A 20,868-nucleotide genomic window follows, 5' to 3' on the forward strand; every position below is an offset into this window, starting at 1 on the left:
CGGGTCGCGGGGTAGATTCTTTGTAACGTGAAGGGCCTAATTCAACAGTTTACCACGCTATTGTCAAGATGGAAGATACGATTTTTGCCATATAGTTATGATGTATTCCTCAAACTTCCTGGATTTTATCTCATCCCCATGCTTTTTTTTTATTTTTAAGGCAGTACTGTTTTTCAATCTCAACTCATGAAAATAGTCTTTTATCACAGAAGATATTTTCTTCAGTTTATTGGGGAGTAATACCTTTTTTTTTTACAATAAACAGAAATATGACTATGACATGATGAACAGTGGCAATTATAGAAACAAGAAAACCATGACTAATAATAGTAGCAGTGGGCGTAGAGCAGGACTGTGGCAGCAGCCACAGCCACGATCCAGGTGCCACCACAATCCAAGGAAATCTGTGAGGCGAGAAAGCACTAAACTTAACCCATTTTTGATTACAATGTTGACATGTTAGAGCTCTGTTTACACTTTATTCTAGTAACGTTAGATCATTACTTATTGTATGTCCATTATTGTTGCTTTGGCAATGTAAACTTCTGTTTCCCATGCCAATAAAGCCCTTTGAATTGAATTGAAATGTTTCACTCCCCCCCCAAAATGTGCTGTCGTCACCGGTCAGCTCCTACCAGCAGCCTCCTGAAGTGGGATCCACACTGGAGGGCTCAACAGTTCAACTCTCGACGAGCGGAGAGGAGGACTCACGGTCCGGGCGGAGGCTGCTGCTGCCGAACATGTGAAGATAAAACACCGCGTTACAGTAGCTCGTTTTTACGTCTCACCAGGGAGAAGTCATTTGCCATTTTAATTTTAATTTTAATTTTTTCGCATTTGTGAACGATCGCGATGGCAGTTAACTTCACATCCGGGCCACAATGCCTTGACTCCATTACCGTCTAAAACTGGCGGAGAGGTTGATAAACCTTTTTTTTTTTTTTTTTTAGTTAACAGTTAACGACACATTTTGATTACGTGCAGTGAAGGCTGGAACCAAGAGGACATGTCTAACCAAGGAGTCCGGCGGAATGGCCCTGTGAAGCTGCGATTAACAGGTAGCTAGCAATGCTTTTAAATGCCCAAGTCTGTTCCCCCCCCCCACACACTAGCTAGGAAGGCTCTGTGTATTTGCTGGATGGGAACAGTTCCCATGGGCCATGGAGTTGGCTTACCGCCGGTTCTTTTCCCCGTGATTTCCACGATTTGGTTAACCGCTACAGTGCATTTTAAATAGGAGTTGTTTTTACAGTGTTAGCTTATATTGGAGAACTGTCCGGCTGAACATGTAGATATGACTCAATTTGGATATTATTGCTCTTGGAAATTGTCTCAACCCTGTGATTGTCGCCAGTTACCACCACCAGCCATAACACGGGTCCCGGACCCGGAGGCGAGTAGTATTCCTTTTCCAGGATGGCGAAGGCATGTCCCGCCCTACCTTACCTTATCTGCCTCTGATTGGCTCACCCTGACATTCTTACCCTATCCCCAACCAATCCTACCTTGTCTTGCCTAAACCTAACCAATCAAACCAGAGCAGGCAACGAGTACTAGCCAATCGGAGGGTCATGCTTTCCCCAGGTTTTCGCCATCCTAGGAAAATAAAATAGGCAAAATAACGTAGCTATACATTGTGCTGCTGCCATTGAGAGGGTTGTCGCTTGATTAACCTATAGATTTAAACATATGCAATGTAAGAGTGCTGCATAACTATCATATGTTCTGCTGACAGACAGGCTCACATAAAGTTGGCTAGCCAGACAGCTCTAAGCAAGCCTTTATGCCAGACAAGTCTCGATTAGAGATGACAGGCAGCTCCACAGGTCACAAGAGACTGCAACTGCCACTGAACAGTGAGCAGTGTCCCATAACTGCCTACTACTACTTATTACAAGTCTCCCTAAAAAATCAATTACACAGCTGCAGCTGATTCAGAGCGCTGCTGCTCGAGTCCGCGCCGAGACTAAGAAAGTGGATCACATCACTCCAGGTCTGAGGTCTTTACACTGGCTTCTTGTCTGTCAAAGAGATGATTTTTAAAATACTACTGTTGGTTTATAAAGCACTGAATGGTTTGTTTCTGATCTGCTGCTCCATTATGAAGCATCCAGACCTCTGAGGTGGTCTAGGGACAGGTCTGCTTTCTGTCCCCAGAGTCACAACTAAACATGGAGCAGCAGCGTTCAGTTTCTATGCTCCACATATCTGGAACAAACTCCCAGAAAACTGCAGGTCCGCTGCAACTCTCTCAGTTCTTTTTAAATCGAAGCTGAAGACTTTTCTGCAGGGCTGTCTTCGACTAAAGAAGTTCTTAGTCGACTAATCGATCAGTTGGTTTAATCGCCAGATCTGTAAAACTGAGTTTCTCCACAGAGAATCAGGCTTTAAATATCGGGATGTGCTCATAAGTTTCTCGGAAATGGGTCATTCAGCATGAAAAAAGCATTACAAAATTACTAAATCACAGAAATCTTTGTCGACTAAAACCTTAAGGTATGGGATGCAGAGGTGATGCGGAGCGTATTAGTAAAGCCACTGTATAGCAAAGCACCTTCAGAAGAACGTGACTCGCTCTGAAACGTTTTTTAAACGTTTTTGTAGTGTTCCCTGGGCACAAACCAGTAAGAGCCATTAAAAAGGAGTTCCACAGGATTGCAGGTGAATGATGTAAACCACGTGTGTCAAAACTCCCCCTCGCAGGTTTTGATCCGGCCCGCATATCAATTTAGGTTCACAATAGATTTTGGCCCGCCTAGTTGTGCGCAGAAACCAAAAAGACGGGGGAAACTCTTTTCAAACTGTAATTATGTGACACTCAAAGCAGAATTTGGCAGAGTTATATAATTATTGTTTTGCTTGATTTGCAAAACTCTATGATTGCTAAGGAACTTTTTTTTAGGGCTTTATGTTGACATAACTAAGTGAGAAAGCTATACGAGACATGCGATAATACAGTCCAATATGTTTGACTTTGATTAAATAAAAGCATGTCATTAAACTCTACGTGTCTGGCCCCTGATGTGATTCTTATTTCCAAGTTTGGCCCTTAGTGAAGTTGAGTTTGACCCCGGGGTAAACCCTTTGAAATAAAAGATTATGAATTATAATTCTGTTAATGATGCTGCTGCAGCCTCAGACTGGCAGCAGTAGGCCTGGGACTTTTTTCGCCCTAAATTGCACCTAAATTAAATAGATTATAGGTTCAACTAGGGCTGGGCGATATGAAAAAAATCAAATATCACGATATTTTTGACCAAACACCTCTATATCGATACCGCAACGATATCGTAGTGTTGACTATCGGTGCTTTCACAAAATATTTACACAATGAGATTTTTTATAAATAATCATCAGTAATGTGGATATAATGACTAAGTGGGTAAAGGCAAATAATAGAACAGTTACAACAGTCTGGTAAGTTCAGAAAATGACATCACTTTACTGTAATGCAGCCTTTAAAACCAGGAAAAGACACTTATGCCATATTATGATATAACGATATCCAAAATCTAAGACGATATCTAGTCTGATATCACGATATCGATATTTTGCCCAGCTCTAGGTTCAATACCATTTCGCCAGTGATATTATACTTATGATTAAATATGAAATGAATACACTACATTGGAACTTGCGCATTTACTCTAGCAGCAATTTTCTCCCACGCAAATTTGTTCAAAGTACGCTGTACGTGCGCGTGAGTATTTGAGTTTGTTTGTGGTTGTCGCCATGGTGAATCGTAGTATCATGGCTCCGTTCATGCTGAATTTTTATAGCGGTGGCGCACGCGCTTAGCCCTGAGTCAACCTACTCTGAATTGTTTGAACCAACTCAAATCAGCTGTTCTGCAGCCGAAAACTCAAGAGTTTCCCATCCCGGGGTCGATGAACTTTTTGGTTTCAGCTTGTTTGTTAAAGCTCCTTCCTGAAACGGGCCCCAGGAGTTTGGGAAACAGCTGATTGTTTGGCAAACAACAAAGCACGGCCGCTCCTTCTCTTTCTCTCTTTCTCTCTTTCTCCTTCAAATGAAGCTGCCTTCAAGTGCGGTCGGAAAACGTCGATATGATTAAACGATCTGATGGAAAACGGTAACTGAAATATAAAGTCTACTTGTGCAACGTGACATCACGACTTTGCGTGAACATACACGCCACTTTCTTAACCCTTGTGTTGTCTTCCCGTCAACCTTTTTTTTTTCGACGTTTTAAATTGTAAAATTTTTCTTCGACACATTTTCAGCGCTTATTTCTACGTCCCATATTTTCTGATATAAAACAAAACCCCAACCGGCACCATCAGACACCTCCTACCTAGCCTGGGTCTGTCGCAGGTTTCTTCCTATAAGGGAGTTTTTCCTCGCCACTGGTCGCACTGCTTGCTCTTGGGGGAATTATTAGAATTGTTGGGTCTTTGTAAATTACAGAGTGTGGTCTAGACCTACTCTATCTGTAAAGTGTCTCGAGATAACTCTTGTTATGATTTGATAATATAAATAAAATTGAATTTTCGCCCTTTCATACTACTCGCTAAGGCGTGAATTGACACGAAATCACAAGGTAATGTAAGGCTATGGAGGCCAAAGGCGTGGATAAACTACTAAGCGATTATGCGTCTTGATAACACGCCAGAATGGCATAGGAATTGCCGTTTCATACATGCGCCACTTCATGAGATCAGTCTGACTTGTGCTACATTGAGGGGATGGGGGGGGGTTAAAGAACACAACGGGACGTCCCACAACTGGGCCGTTTCAGTGACACGCCCATCGCCGCAAAACCCTGCGAAAAAATCACTGGATCGTTTTGTTTTTTTGTGTGTGTATGTGGTCCGAACTAGAGCTGGGCGATATGGAGAAAACTAGATATCGCGATATTCTTGTCCTAATACTTCGATGTCGATATTGTGGCGATATTCTAGGGTTGACAATTGGTGCTTTAACAAAATATCTTCACACTGAGATTTAAGATTAATAAACTTCAGTAATGTGGATATAATGACTAAGTGGGTAAAGGTAAAAATAATAGAAGAGCTAGAACAGTCTGGTAACAGAAAATGACATCACTTTACTGTAATGCAGCCTTTAAAACCAGGAAAAGACAACCACTTTAGCCATTTACGATATTACGATTTCCAAAATCAAAGATGATATCTGGTCTCATATCACAATATCAATATAATATCGATATATTGCCCAGCCCTAGTCCGAACGCAGCCTAACTGCGTTGTTTTTATAAAGCTGTTCTGCTCGAGAGTTCATCCTCAGCCAATGAGCAGTTCATACCCCCCCCCCCCAGCTGTTTGGTTTGTGCCTTTTCAACACAAACAGCTAAAAGGTTGACAGGAGAGCCCAGTGTTTTGACTGGCAGCAGAGGCTGACAGCTGCCCCGTTTTGATCTACGTCCAGGGTCTGACCTGAATCAAATTCCACGGCGGTCATTCCTATCAGGAGGGGCCAAATGAAATATTTAAGCTGGTGCTGTTCCTGATGGTTAATAAGTGAAAACAACAAGGAGGGATCTTAATGAGGATTTAAGAGCTGGAGGTGCAAGATGGCCAAGGACATCAATCTTCTTCTTCTTTTTCTCATAGTTTTTCATAGTTGTTAGAAGTCATTCAGAGTTCAAGAATGAGAAAGACCTGGTACCCAGCGTTCATAAAATGATATACACTACATGATAATATATAGGAGTACGTACAGTATAAGGCTGCAATTTATGGGTAATTTATGGATATATAATTTATATCGAGGTATTTGGTCAAAAATATCAGATTATTCGATTTATCAAAATAGTTGGCGATTAATTTAATAGCTGACCACTAATGGATTTAATCTTTGCAGCTCTACTCTATAGGAAGGCAGCCGTCTGGAGCAGAGCCTCGAGGCTTCACTACACGCTGTCATGATGGCTTTCTTTGTTTATCACTGCACAGCTGTGTATACCGGGCCGATTAGACTTCAGCATGGGGAGGAATCGGCCTAGAGGGGGTCCTTGCAGCATCACGGACACATGTAGTCCTCTGTAGTCCTCAGGTTTTTGACACATCGAGCTGCAGATGCGTTTGTTTCCAGGCGGGTTGTAAATGATGAGTTGCTACATTTGAACAGGCCTGTAGCTGTTTGTGCTGTAGGCGTCTCTCCTCACTGACAACCCCCTTCCCCCTGTCCATTTGAACCAGATGTTGCAGATGTTTGCCAGCTATTAAACTGGGGGAAAAAAATATGGCAAGCAAGCTGCTAAAACTAACACTTGGGGGTGAGAATTGCCCCTTGACAACACTGGACGTGTTTCCATTATACTCTACAGCTGATCACTCCTAAATTATTATACACAGCTAGTGGCATAACGCGCACGACCCACTGGGTCATACATTCATTCAGCATGGCCCATTGCGTTGTCTGATCATTCTTAAATTTCTGTTGTGCAGACATAACTCATGGTATAATATGCACCACTTTCCATGCAACCATAAATTGGATGACACACAGCTGAATGCCAAGTCACAGAGTTCCCTGCCCCCAATGTGATTGAGACTTTGCAGAGGAAAGGGAACGCATCCCTCCAAATCCGTCTGAGTCACAAGCTGTCTGTTACACAGAAGTGGAATCCGACTCGGTAATAACCATCAGTCATCCACGTTCTGCCTCTGCTCTTTTGAACGCATTTTCTGCCCGGGAAGACGCGCAACAGAAAGAATAAACGAACTGATTTTTTTTTGATGCATTTTTTTTTCGGTCCGATTCGGATCCTTGACGTTTATTGCCCTTTCTGTCTTAGCTCGGAGTTTACACGCGACTTGTTAAGCATATGGTTTGCTCATCTGAATTCTTTGGCGCGGTGCGGGCGAGCGAAGAGAGCTGTCTCAGTGGGATTCCCTACAATTCTCCATTCGCATTCCCACCTCTTCCTCTCTGAGTCACTCCTGTTCTTTCCAACTGTAAGCCTCCCCCAAGTCCAAAGCAGATTTCACTCCCACCCTCACTAACTAACTAAGCTTCCTCCGCGCTCACTAATTCTTTTTCTGTCCGATGTCACTCTCTGTGTGTTTTTTCTCTTCAGTTAATCAGCTGCTGTTGCAAATGTGACGCTGCTGCTCACCAAACAGAAGGTCCGGCACTATTCTTTTATTTTTTTATTTGATTGAATAGCTGCAAATTGTCCCCCTTTTTCCTTTCCCTTGAAAGATGACTGGCAGTTGAATGGACACAGATGCTGCTTGAGAATAAAACGAGAATTATTTTGAAGATTCGACAAAGGCCTTTGGGGTGTCCCACTGGCCCGCTGTGTGGCTTTGAGTGAAAGGGCTTAGGTCTCTCCTTTTTATTGGGAGAACTCGCCTTTTCAATGCAGCTTGGTCCGACTGTAGTCTACAGATGGGGGTCTTTGGATGTCGGGTAATTGAAAAACAACCCCCTCCCCCTCCCACCACCCCCAAAACCCCACAGCTGGGCACAGATGGGGCTGTGGAGGCACAGGACCTGATGATCAAGACGGTTTTTAATGTGGTCTGCGCTGGCTCTCGGTGCATTCATGTGGTCTCAGTCAGAGTTTTTTAACTGAGTGGCTGTATGGAAGTGATTTGGGTTCATCTGGGTGTTCAGACAGGATACACGGTAAATACACCGTGATTAGCTGCATGTGGCGAACCGTTGGCTCCGCTGGCCCATCATGGACATGCGTTTCGAGCAAACATTTCCACGTTCTGCTTTTTTCGACGAGACGTGAAAGAAAAACAAATGCAATGGCGGCAAAAATAGCAGGGGAAAAAGGGAGGGGTGGAGGAATCCAAATGGGAACGTAACGAGCAATTACAGCACATCATTTTGTAAACATTTTCCTTCCCCTCGCCGAGCGCCTCCCCATCATTTTTAAATTGTTCCATCAATTAATTGAGCGGCCGGAGTTGGCCTTTCCTGTTGGTTCAGCTGCTCGTCAATGAGGACAAAGCTTTGTGTGGTTGCTCTACTCTCGACCGCCGCCAGCAGCAACGGCCCCGAGGACACCAGATGTAGCTGGGGGGGGAAGAGAGAGAGAGAGACTAACTTCTCAGAGAGGAAGTGCTCCCCAGACCCAGAACACTTGTCCAAACGTCACCCCTGACAGGTGGGGAGCAGAACAGTCCAGCAACCCCCTTTTTATTAAGGTTTCACCATGTAATAATAAAGTAAAGAATGTCTATTAGTCAGCAGGACATTATATAGGCGTGACTATACTCCTCGTGCGTTGCTCGTATCACTCTGGGTGTCTCACTGTATTATAACGGCGTGCCGTGGGTTTGATTAGTGGGCGGCGAGCGTGCGGTTTGGGGAGATTTGGCTCTTCCTGCTGAGCAGAGCATCGGCACTTCAGAACGGCTGCTTTGTAACATTCACAACAGATATTTTCCTGTATCCACGCATCCTGTTTGATTTGGAGCCTGAAGGAAGCGAGAAAAATGACCCAACGTGCTCTCTTGGTTATACTTGACTGTCGTCCAGCAGGGCTACTCCCCCCCGGGGATACATACATACATACTCAAATAATTAGGAAAAAAATAGAAATACAGTATATTCAAATTTGAGTCAGTAAAGGTAGCTGAAAATAATCAAATTCATAGATAGAAGTGTTGCTAAATGGTTAATGAATAAAGGGTTGAAACGTCCATCTTCTGCCACTCGCTGACCTAAACTCTAAGATCAACTGTTTTTAATTTTCGGCAGCTATTTTGATAACCGTTAACCGCTTTCGGATTTGAACGTGTCTGAGGCAGGACTCACGATCTGCAGCGCTATTGAAAGGGCACCCGAATGTGTCCTCTTTTATTTCCGTTTTTGTTATCCATGTAGTCAGTACGCTGGGGAAAACACCGTGTAACCAGCAGTGTTGGGGAAGTTACTTTTAAAAAGTAGTGTTTGCTCGTTACTCGTTACTTCTTAAAAAAGTAATCCGTTACTTTACTTAGTTACCCCCTATGGAAAGTAAGTTTTTACGTTACTCGTTACTTTTACGTTACTTTTAAAAGCAGGCGTCTCTGTCGGAGACTGAAGTTAATCATACAAAAACTTTCTTTGACCATAAAGCCAGTCTCTGGTTTATCAGTGAAGGGTCTGAACTCCGCTGCAGGCTGGATTCTCTCCTCACAGAGGGGCGGCTGATTCATTATGATCGAGTCCAGCGCGGGTTGAATGCACATCAGCAGGTCATCGCATCACATCGGTAGTTAGTATATATACTCACATTAAGAGTAGCCCTCAGGCCTGTTCTAAAAATGAAAATTGAATATTGATATTATCCGTTTCCCACCTTGTTAAGTCATTGTTGATAATTATTGTGAGAAATATGATTATTAATAGTTATATATGGTTATAATGATTAATGACAGTTATATATGATTAATAATAGTTATATATGGTTATTAATGATTAATGATGCTCATCTATGTGAAGACACTGATCACGTTAATGATTTCTCACAATAATTATCAACAATGACTTAACAAGGTGGGAAACAGATAATATCAATATTCAATTTTCATTTTTAGAACAGGCCTGAGGGCTACTCATGTGGTCCTTGGGGGCTACCTGGTGCCCGCGGGCACCGTGTTGGTGACCCCTGTTCTAGACGTTCCCTGTGCCCAGACGACTAGCGTTATAAGCTAATTAGCGGTTTGCGCTAAAACTGGTCACATTCGATTAGCATGAAAACATAAATACTACAGTTTCTAAAGAATTTAAATTGGTATGGTCCATTCAGCCAGGGTGAGTCATGTGACTTCACATCTCAGTTCACAATCAATACACTGTGGCTCATTTAGGACTGAAACTAGCGGTTATTTTCATAATTTAATTTTATTTAATCTGTCGATTATTTTCTCGATTAGTTGTTTAGTCTATAAAATGTCAAAATTTCTATGGTGAAAGATGTCAATCGCTTTCTAAAAGCCGAAGATGACGTCCTCAAATGCCTTGTTTTTTCCCAAAACTCCAAATATATTCAGTTCACTGTCACAGAGGAGAGAAGAAAATTTATTCAGAGTTAAGAAGCTGGAATTCATTTTTTTTTTTTCAATAAAAATTGACTCAAACTTATCCAAATAGTTGGCGATTAATTTCATAGTTGACAACTAATCGATTCATTGCTTAATCTTTGCAGCTCTGGCCACATTTCCCAGCCTGCACTGGCCTCCAGTAGGACTGTCGGAGAGGGAAAGAAGGCAGAGAGTGAGAGTGTCTCTTTGGCCTCGGAGAATGCTAATCCTCCTGGGTGGTTTGGGAAAGACCTCCTTCAAAGGCCTGCTCTGTTAACCTGGCGGTGGTGGATTAGCAGTGGCTGTGAGGGAGGGGAGCTCCAGTGAGAACCAAACAGATTCTTGTCCGCAGGCTCTTCTCCTATCATTCCTGCCTGGCTGTTCTCCACGCTGTCCCTCGCACTGCCCTAGCCTATTTCTTGCCTATTTCCCCAAACTAGTGCTCCCTTTGAAGTTAGAAACTTCACCTGAGGGAGTTTTTTTATCAGAGGCTGCATGCATATCCAATGTCAGGCCAGAACCCTGTTTGACTTAAGATGCCCTTAGTCTTCTGCAGACAGTCTCTATACTGAAATGGAATATACTCGTAATCAGACATTTGTCAGCCCAGCTGTTTAGCTAAGCCTCATGTTATTGCAGCGTTTCTCCTAAATTCATTCTGTTGAATAATGAGCGCCACTGCGAATGTCGCACAATCTGCCCTCGTGTTTTACTGAGTGAGGGCCCGGAGACGTCTGCCGCAGCCGAGCGTGTCTATTGTGATCAACTGAAGCTGCGAGTGTTGACGCACGCCTAGCCGACGCCGGTGTTAGGGTTGTACATAGAAAGTAATAGGGGCGACTGTTTTGACACCAGTGTTTTGTTGTGTAAAGGGCAGCCCTGCCAGCGTGCGGCTTGTTTTGGCCTTTTTTACACTCGCTCTGGAAGGTTACGGTGGAGCGGTCTGCGAAGAAATGCCTCCCCTGTCACATTCCACTTTAGATCTGCGATTTAAAGCTTTTGGCGTTAAGCGTGTTCATTTGTTTGCAGGGATGTCTGTGATTATTACCATTTCTCAGCAGCGTGCCCAGGTGAGATCACTCAGCAAGTTTGCACAAGTCTCATTAGCTCTGATAAATACCACCACATGCGACGGCTGTTTGATTTCCCCTCGAAAGGGAGGTGGAGGCAGGGTGGTCAGAGCGGTCCTGCCCAGCTGTCTGATGGAGCGGGGTAACCTGAGAGTAATCGACAACGTGCTGGCTCTGCTTTAAACCTGGACGGACACGGGTTGATACGATTAACTCTGACTAACCTTAAGCAGATGGGGGTCTCTCAAGTATCCAGTGGTACTGGCTGGAGGGAGGGGAGGAGGAGAGGGTTAGGGGGGGGGGAGTTGGCGCAAAAGCCGCAAGACGCCAACAGCTGACTGCAGGCGTCTGTCCGTGCCTCGGCCTGACTTTTGAGCCCATTCAGTCCTCTGAGGAGACCGGATCAGAAGAGAGATGTTTATATTCACACCGGATCACATTTCAAATGGCACCTCTGCCAAAGTTGGACAAATACACCACAGGATTCCTGCGTAGTAAAAAAAAAAAGTCTGACTGCACATGTACAGAGAAGCAAAATATATTTCCATTTGCTCCCTGAAGCTCTTCCCCTAAAAGAATCCTAAATATGTACGGAGGCCCATGGTAAGTCCCTATCCCTTGTCTCTGATGTGTAACCGTCTGTCGCGGTTTGATTTCCACAGTATTCAATATGAAACTAACCTTCAAATCCAGAAGTGGGCGTGCCAAATGCCTGATGATTCAGCTCTCAGACAGATGCTACAGAAGCTGTAGACAGTCATGTTGGGAATGTTCAGAGATGTAGCCCAATATTTACTCTCACAGAGCTTATTATTAAAGGCACTGCACTTGATGTACTAATTTACTTTCCAGAGCTTAAGGCTACAAGAGGGTTCTAGTGATGATGAATTTGTATGTGTTATGTTTCTTCCAGCTTGGTTTCCCACGACTGGAGGAAATAATTGTTTGGGTTTCGGATAAATTACATGTGAGGAAACTAAATTCCGGCTTGTGATGGTCACATGTGGCTTTCTCCACACTTACAAACATGTTTTTACTCTGAAAGCTTGTGTTTTAAGGTCCATATGTTTGAAAGGTTTTTCATGTTTGTATAACTTCCAGCGGGTTTCTAACATTAACTGATCCCCATGTTAAAAATAACCTCAGCAGAAGTCCTAAAATACGGCTTCATTTGACAGCCCGAGCTCTGGGAGATGATTTCATCGAAGCTTAGCTAAATTTGGGTCAGACGCCATGACGCGTGTCGGTAGACGCGTGTCATCTAATTTAAACATGACTCACAGCACATAGGAAAAGCTGTTAATGGTACGCACCTGCACACAGCTGCATTTGGTCACCTCTTTTGATCAAGAGAGCACCATTATATCTCAGTCAAACATCGGGGCTAGATCATGTTGACCATTACCAGAGATCCTCTATACTAAAGAGGAGCGCCAATGGTAGGAAACGGTCCACACCTCCTGTCTCCTAAAGGGGCGTGGCCCCATTCGAAAGTGTAGTGAACGTGGTGAAGTTATATTTGTATAATTTATTAATATGTTCTTTTGCTAGCGTTAGATATTTAGCATCACGGAGATTAGTTTTGTTGGGGCGTTCACGAACGTTAGCTTCTCTGTGTTGCCAGATCTCGTGAGAGTTTGGTCCCGAGACAGAAACAGGTCTCAAACAAAGTTCATTTTCCCCTTGATGGTCCAATATTTAATTTGGTGACTACCGGGCTGAAAGAATCGGTCATAATCGGTGTTCAAGTTCACTTCTCCCGTTGGACTCCTTGCACTCAGGACCTGCCGCTAGTCTCCTAAAGAGGCGAGGCCATGGGGGAGCCCACATGACCCAGATACAGGAAGTAGTAAGAGTTGGGGCGTCTCGGTTCTAAACCGTCTTTGCCATTACAACAGATGAACGCGGCAAGTCTCGCAGGAAGGAATTGTGGATAAAATGATCACATACCTAGACATCCACCAGTCATTCTGTGTTCAGTCCAGAACTACATTTGCTTTAATGTCCTCCACACGTTTCTGAATTACTTATCAAGGAGCGCTGAAGCGATTACTCTGTTGACAGAAAAATAATCTGCAACCGTTTTGGTTATCAGTTTGCTGTTTTTTCAAGCAAACATAGTGCAAAAGATGCCAAACATTCTTTGATTCCAGCTCAAATGGGGTAATTTTGCCCTTATCATTGGAGATTGGACTTTTGGGGGAACTTAACAAGACATTTGAAGATGTCACCTTAGGGACTGCATTGTCATGGGCATTGTTCACAATTCTTTTAATGGTTCATGGAATAAACGATATAATCGGCAGATAATTATAATGAAAATATGTGTTGCAGCCCTGTTCTCATGGTAGTAGATGTCTGTGCAGCGCTTTCATCTATGATTACGACCGTATTACTGTCCTGATTCCTAAAAGGCTGAGGGTCATCTCAGTCCAACACATTTATTGGCAATGTACACGGTATAAAAGTAAAAATATGACAAACAACTCCCAGATGAAGTTGTGAAATCATTCTTAGAAACTAAAACTCCCCAGGATTTGAAGGGAAAAAACAAAGCCGCATTTCTGGCATTTAGCGGAGTAGTGAGGTGGTCCTCAGCTTGTGTTAAACAGGTTGGTACTATCCAACCTCTCCACGGCAGCTCAGTCCAGGCCTCTCCTCTACTCTCCTCCATTACATCAGAGGGGACAAAGGAGCCAAGAAGCTAGGCGAGCCGAGCAGCCACTGAAAACAACTCGGGTCCCGGCCAACAGTAGTGCAAGCTTGCAGAAGCCTAAGCTGCACCGCGCTTTGATTTGCTCACTGTTTTGACTTCTCACTTAGCTGCAGCGGCGAAGGTACTGTGGAAGACTCCTCGCCTGGATGACTCTCTGTTTGAAACGTTGTATGACACAGAGTGGAAAGAGAGGGTGATGTACTATGCAGGGGTAACAGGAATGCCACTAAAAATTGCCATTGTGGCATGGTTTCCTACTTTTTGGAGCCCAAAATAGTTGGGTTGGACTCCTCTATTATGCAATTACAGTGGACTGTATCACGGAGGGAAAAGGTGACGTGAGATGGATGAAATGTTCTCACACTAAGAATGTTGCCAGCCTTTTTCCTTTCATGTGTGAGTGTGTGGTAACCTTCCCCCATGCAGTCAAACCGATGTTTACAAAGAAAGATAAGCTTATCACTTTACCTTAGGTTACATTACAATTTTAAGCAGCGTTTCGAGACAAAAACATTCTCAGTCGCGTCCACGCAAGAGTTTTATCTCCGTCCATATTAACGCGTCCGACAACACGCATCACATGACCAGTCACACACACTAGGCATGCGTGTGGCGGAGTAAACAGGAAGCAGATTGTCTGGCGTTACTCTGCGGTTGAAAATCATGGATGTAGAAGGTGAAAATACACAAAATGCTACAATAGAGAAAAGTATGAGCTGGGATTTTTCAGCTTGCACCGACGACGAGGTGGAACTGTTACTGAAAGATATGTAAACTTGGCTAACCGATAAGACTTTCTTGAGTCGTCGTTTCCAAATGTCTCCGTTTGTGCCCGTAAAAGTAACTCTGCAGTTTTCAAACCAAAACGTGGGGCCGCAGTGTTTTCAAATGTCTCCGTTTTAGGGGCTTGTAACGTGGAGCAGATAAGCTTGAGCTATGTTACTGGTTGCACGGCGTTCGTCATTCGACTGGTCGTGACTGTTTTCCCAAGATGGCGCCCTCTTGTATACGTGAACGCTACGGCCTTTCTAATCTATCTTTTTAATAAACTGTCTGTCCACTTACAAAGTTCTCACTGCTTCGGTTTACATGTAGGGACCCTCATTATGCTACTGTGGAAGTGTGGTGCTATTTTGAGCCTTGTTAGTGGTGTAGAAATAGAGATTTCTTTTTACTTTCCTCGTGCCCTGATGTCTAGCGGTATTAGCTAATTAGCGGTTTGGGCTAAAACTGGTCACATTCGATTAGCATGAAAACATCTCCCAGAGAACGGTCGACTCGGTACACGTGTTATTAACCCCTATAGGCTCATTTTGCGCCAGATTTGTCCTTTATAGCCAGGACACACTTAACCGATTATCGGCCGTTAGACAGTGTGGCGAGGTCAGTGACTCGAGTCTGTTCGCCGTGTCCCGTGCCGTCGTCAGTCTGAGGGGCCGTTGACGTTCATTTTGGCCGAGCTGACGTGTTCAGTCGGAGGCAGGGCAGTCGGGACTCACCCGGAAATGGGGAGTGGAATAAGGTGACTAGTTAGAGTCTCTCAAAATCTGACAAAAATCTTTTAAACTGACCTTTTGTTGAGCTGAAATGAAGACAGATTCAGCAACTGCACGGCCTATTTCTCGCTTAAAATGTTTTCAGAAACACGTTTCAGTGAACTATTTAAGTACAATATGAGATCGTATTCTGAACGGCCGCCATGACAGTCAGGCTTTGAATTTCCGGAGAAAACAAACCCATGTGACGCGTTCGTCCAATCAGCTGCCGGTTTTCATTTCCTGGGCAACAATACAGAGTAGCACCGCCTGCTGCTATAGAGATGTATTACCTCTCGTCTAGTCTCGTCTTTCTGGTGTGTTCTGTGGCACTTTTTGGACCAACACGGGGAGACTGATCATTTCGACTGGCTTTTCTGTCAATGGTCTGCCATCGGCTATATGTGTAAGCAGCTTTAAATGTCGATTGTTAGAAAACTCTGTTGGTTACAGCTGCCACATGGCACCCAAAAATGAATCTGAAACTAAACTTTAGTTCTTTTGACAGTTATTTATCTTGGCTGGTTGCCCAGATATGAACAATGCCTGATAACGACTGGGCTTTGATGCTGCTTCGTTCGCTAACCGCAGCACGTCATTTATATATGGCACCACCTCGCAGATCTCCGCTTCCCCTGAGCCTCTCGATGCGTTTCACCACATCGCTCATCACTTTTACCGGCAGGTGCTGAGTGTGATGTATAATGTATATGGCTTCTCTTAGTCATGGCCTTCTATCCTTCTATGAAGAGAAGCTATAGGGGGATATGTCTTTTATTTCCTCTCAGTCCGCTGTGTTTGTGTGCTTCTGGTCACAGTGATTTGGGGCCACAGATGTCCCCAGAGTGTGTAACAGGAGTCCTGGGAATCAAAAACCTTAGGTGTTTGCTTTGCGGTATTTAATGCACATCACAGGGACTATGAGTTTCTTAATACGTTTCACTGCTGCTTTCCTCTCCACTCCTCCATTGTTGACTAGTTTGTTCTTCCTCTCTCTCTATGAGAAGGAGCATGTCTTTGAATGCCTCCTATAATTTTAAATTACCTTTGGAAAGAGGGGATGGAGATATTTTTCCCCTCTTTTTGAAGTGTTCCTTTCCGTTTTCCTCTTAGTATAAAAATGATGCACAAGGAGATTTTGTTACTCTTTTTTTCCTTTCTAATGTTATAAATCTTGGAAAACGCAGGTCTGTTTAGCGGTATTAGAAGATTTTCCTGGCAGTTAGTAGTTCCATGATCACTCTGCCACCAATGACTCTAATATTTGTATTATGTGACCAGAAGGAGTCTTATCAGATTTACATTTTACATGCGTGGATTTGCTCAGATATAAAAACCTGCCAAAGCTGGGGTATTGCCCAGTGTCTACAAGTCAATTTGCCTTAACCGCATTTCCACAGTTAGCCTGCACCCCATGAAGAGTTGGACTGAGTTCCTGAAATTCTACCCTGCTTACTCAATCCATTCTGCCCGACTGCAGTTAAGGGCCAAAGTTAAGTGGTGTGGCTGGGTCTTTAAAAAGTAACCCACTTTTGTCATGAATAGGGAAGCGCTGAATGTGAATGGGTGGTGTGTTTGCCTCTGTGGCAAAGGCACTGGACTGACCCATAAAGCCTTTTTATAGAGGTTGCCTGGTATCAGCTTTTGAGAGATAATTAAGGTTTTTGTTGCACTACTACTTGCTTATATCGTCTCAGAATATGGAAGGAGATTTCAAATCAATGGGAACTTCTTAGTCTAATTGATCATTTTTAGTCCCTGCTCACTCACTAGCCGCATTTCCATTCTCAATGTTTTAAGTATCGCGTTAGAAAATTGGATGCAAATGGCAAAACTCGCTAAAACCTCCTCAATTGCGCAAAAACTTTTTCACGCTTTTTTGAGGTGGTTTTTGCCTTTGTCCAAAAAACGAGTTGATGCGCTAAATAAGTTATGCATACACCTTTGCCAAATAAGTTCTGACGTAGCGAACATTTAACTGACATGACTGATCTGCTGTTTTCGCTGTCGGCGTCTTCTTGGATATTCCCGTAACGGGTCTTCATCTGCAGACAGCATGAAACATGGCCAATACTCGCTGACCAGAAAGAACGAGTAAAACTTGCCCAATGGAACCAAATTTCTGAAAACTTCTCTCCATTTTTCTATCGGAGATGGTTAGATGGCCAAGGCGACTTGTTTTGTTTCCAGTTAGCATCCTCTACTTCTCCTACTCTGTTTACTGGCGGATTACAGCAATGCCAGTAAGGCCTATAGCGGCAACTTCTGACCAAGCTACGCTGTAGCCTAGTTTATTCGCATATAAGTTGATAGAAACGCACCTAATTCACATTTCTTTTTAAAGGAAAATTCCGGTGAGACAGTAGCTCCCAAGACGGCGGCTGCCTCTATACGATAACGCGACTGTCTTTCAAAACTATCTTTTTAATAAACTGTCTGTACACTTTACAACATTCTCAATGCTTCGGTTTACATGTAGGGACCGTCATTATGCTACCGTGGAAGTGTGGTGATATTTTGAGCCTTTTTAGTGGTATAAATAGCGATTTGTTCTTATTTCCCTGTGCCCCGAATACTAGCGTTGTAAGCTAATCAGCGGTCCGCGCTAGCTTGTTTCAAGCTACAAACGCATTCGATTAGCATGAAAACATGTCCCAGAGAACGACAGAGTGGGTACACATCTGTTATTAACCCCTAGGTTCGTTTTGCGCCGGAATTGTCCTTCTAACATTTCATTTTAAAATTTCGCTTAAAATTTGCTTGACAATTGAATGGAAGCAGGGATTGGTCAAACACCAACCCTGCGGCATCTACAGTTTTTGTGCATAGCTTCACTCACAAAACGCGCAAGTGCTGCACTATGGATGTTCAGATAATAATTAGTCGTTGGTCTAATCTTCATGGTTCTTCAGATGCGGTTGGAACATACAAACAGGAATTCGCAAAAGGGACTCGAGGGTTTTGTTCATCAGACTCGATAGTTCCTGTTTATTTATTTTTTTGGTCAGTCGCTGAGTTGTTTCAGTTCAAAATTAATTTGGAAGCCGTGGCGGATTTCCTTTCCTGTGTCGGACTGAATGCCTGCTTGTCTGTGAGGTTGCCATGCATGGGAGCTCCGGCGCCCAGCTAATATCAGCCCCCCTCCCTCCGCTGCAGGCCCAGAGCCTATAAGAGGCAGCGTTCAAGACCAGACATAATAACCCAGCATGCTGTCATAAGAGATTGATTACGAGATGGCTCAGAGATTAGCAGGAGACAGTTAAAGAACAGGTTCACCAGCACAACCATCAGCACTTGTCAGTCACGATCTCCGTTTTTTAAGTCCCACAGAGGTTAGGGAGGAGTGGAGCGGGAAAAAAGGAAGCCTTTTTGTTTATAGAAGAACAATCGCTGCGCATGAGAGTGCACGGTCCTGGGCCTGGAGTCAAAACAGGGCAGACAGGCAGAGGAAAGGTTGGGTCCTGGAAGAGTGGGGAGGCAGAGGGGGGGGGAGTAACTGTTCCCTGAAGATGTGTCAGACTGTCTGGCGGGCTGGGTCAGTGCGCTGGACTGGAGGAACCAGGTGGACAGGAAGAGAGATTCAGAACGGGGTCAGTCTGAGCTAGTGAGCCTAAAGACATTTGTTTAGGTTCACACGCAGTTGTGATTTAACGCAACTCTCCCCCGCCTTCCTATTGGGCTGTTTCCCAGGCAGCTTTGACTCGGGATGGTAATGGTGGAATATTGGGCGCTTGTCTCTGTTCCCACAGCCCCATTTACTCCACCTCATAGGCTCCAGTGTAATGGTTAACCGCAAGAGCAACTCCAGGCACTGTGAACCTCTTTTCCCCCACTGTGCTCTTTGCTTTTCCCATGCCTTGTTGTGTTAGTGTGTGTGAACATGACTCTTAAAGCACCCGTACCACAGACTGTATATAAAGATGCACGGCGCATCTCCACTTTCCTCCCACTGTACAAAAGCGAAGCGTAAATATTGCGGATGCGGAAATACATCTTGCAATTTTGGAGCCAAAGTCCGCACAGCATTAATCAGGTGCTGGAGCTGCGGTATCCCGCCCATACACCCGCCCGACCAATGGCAAGTCAATCAATCATGACATTTCACCCCCTTTTTTTATAACCTCAAATATCTAATAAAAACCAAACTTATTATAAAAAAATTAACCCTTGAACAAACATCAGCTTGACCAGAACTACCTGAAATGTCAGAAACCATCTCAAAAATGTTATTTGACGTGTACTTTGATTTCTTAATTTGGACCACGTCCCATCCGCTAACATGGAGGGGGCGGGACTTATGACATATACTGCAGCCAGCCCCCCAGGGGGGCGATCCAGATGCCTTGGCTTCACTTGTACAGTCTATGCGTCGAACCCTGGGCTGTATATGTCACTTCGCATCAGACGAAAGTGGACTCCCAGTTCCATCTCGTCTCGGCCAGCGATTGCTGCCATGGCGACGGCCCCTGCTCTCCCTCCCCTAGACGGCACGTGACCGCTCCCTCCCCAGGTGTTTGGCTTGCGTCTGGTGGACTTCATTGATTCGCCAGCACAGTAGGGCTCTTTGTGTGGCGGTCTGTGAGAAACTGGGCCCGTCCTCTCCCCACAGGTGGAACTTTAACTTCGCCCCAAAGGTCTCTGCAGTCTCTGCCTGCACAGAGCTGCTGCTGCCACTCAGAGGAATTGATTTCTAATAAGAGACAGGCCTGGCAGAGTAAGGAGCTAAGCAAATCCAAGCTGATAATCAGTTGTGTGTGTGGTGTTTGTTTAAGCTTTCCCCCGCTGTCCTCGGGGAACGGTCCTGTTTGGGCAGAAATGTGGAAAGCCATTATGTGACTAATAAGCTGCAGTGAGCCGAGCAGCCACCGAGAGCATGCACACAACACCCCTGCTCCTTATTGTGAGCCACTGCAGATTACATTTCCACTTAGTCACTGACACATTTGTCAAGTGTTTTGGCGGTTTTTATGTGTTTTAGCCTTTTTTTTTTGTGTGTGTGGGTGAGCCTGTCTGCCCACCATCCTCAAATACCTTACCCTTCTTCTGTGGTCTGATTAAACTAACAATACTCCGTAAGAGAGAAGTGGGCCTTCAGCCTAAAAGGTTTTGGTCATTTATCAGATGGAGGGAATATGTGTGATATGTGATCCCTGTTTCCACTCAAACGTATTGTGTGGAAGAGCAAATGAGAGAAAGATGAACTTTCATTGTAGCTGCATTGTGGAATAGTTAAACTTATCACTTCAGATACCTGTGCGTTTGTTATCAAGAGTCCATTCAGGTCTAAAAGATTTCTGTAAGTGGAAGAGGCCTCTAATGCGGCTTTCTTTGTTTATTGTCTATTTTTTTAAATGTCCATCCCGGTCTCGGCGCTGCAGTCCCCGGCTGTGTGAGGCAGTGCGACCGGAATGAGAAACACAGGCGACACAGAGAAACCCTTCTCTCAGCTTTGCCTCGATACTCGCCGTCGCTATGACAACGGAGGATTTTTTAGATGGGCCGAGATGCAGGGGTTTATGGGATGCTTTTCCGGAGTGTGC

The 20,868-nt window shown here is 44.3% G+C and overlaps 1 protein-coding gene across 2 annotated transcripts in view; it reads left to right on the forward strand.

The window, feature by feature from the left end:
• Positions 1-703: 703 nt before the first annotated feature.
• The window catches only part of smurf2 (SMAD specific E3 ubiquitin protein ligase 2), a 75,009-nt gene continuing 54,844 nt past the window's right edge, over positions 704-20,868 (forward strand). For both annotated transcript variants that reach the window (XM_039824453.1, XM_039824454.1), the window contains exon 1: positions 704-1,058. In XM_039824453.1, the coding sequence (XP_039680387.1) occupies positions 1,007-1,058 (52 nt within the window). In that variant the 5' untranslated portion in view covers positions 704-1,006. The remainder of the gene's footprint in view (positions 1,059-20,868) is intronic.

This window comes from Perca fluviatilis, chromosome 15 (assembly GCF_010015445.1).
Source record: "Perca fluviatilis chromosome 15, GENO_Pfluv_1.0, whole genome shotgun sequence".
NCBI classification, from domain to species: Eukaryota; Metazoa; Chordata; class Actinopteri; order Perciformes; family Percidae; genus Perca; species Perca fluviatilis.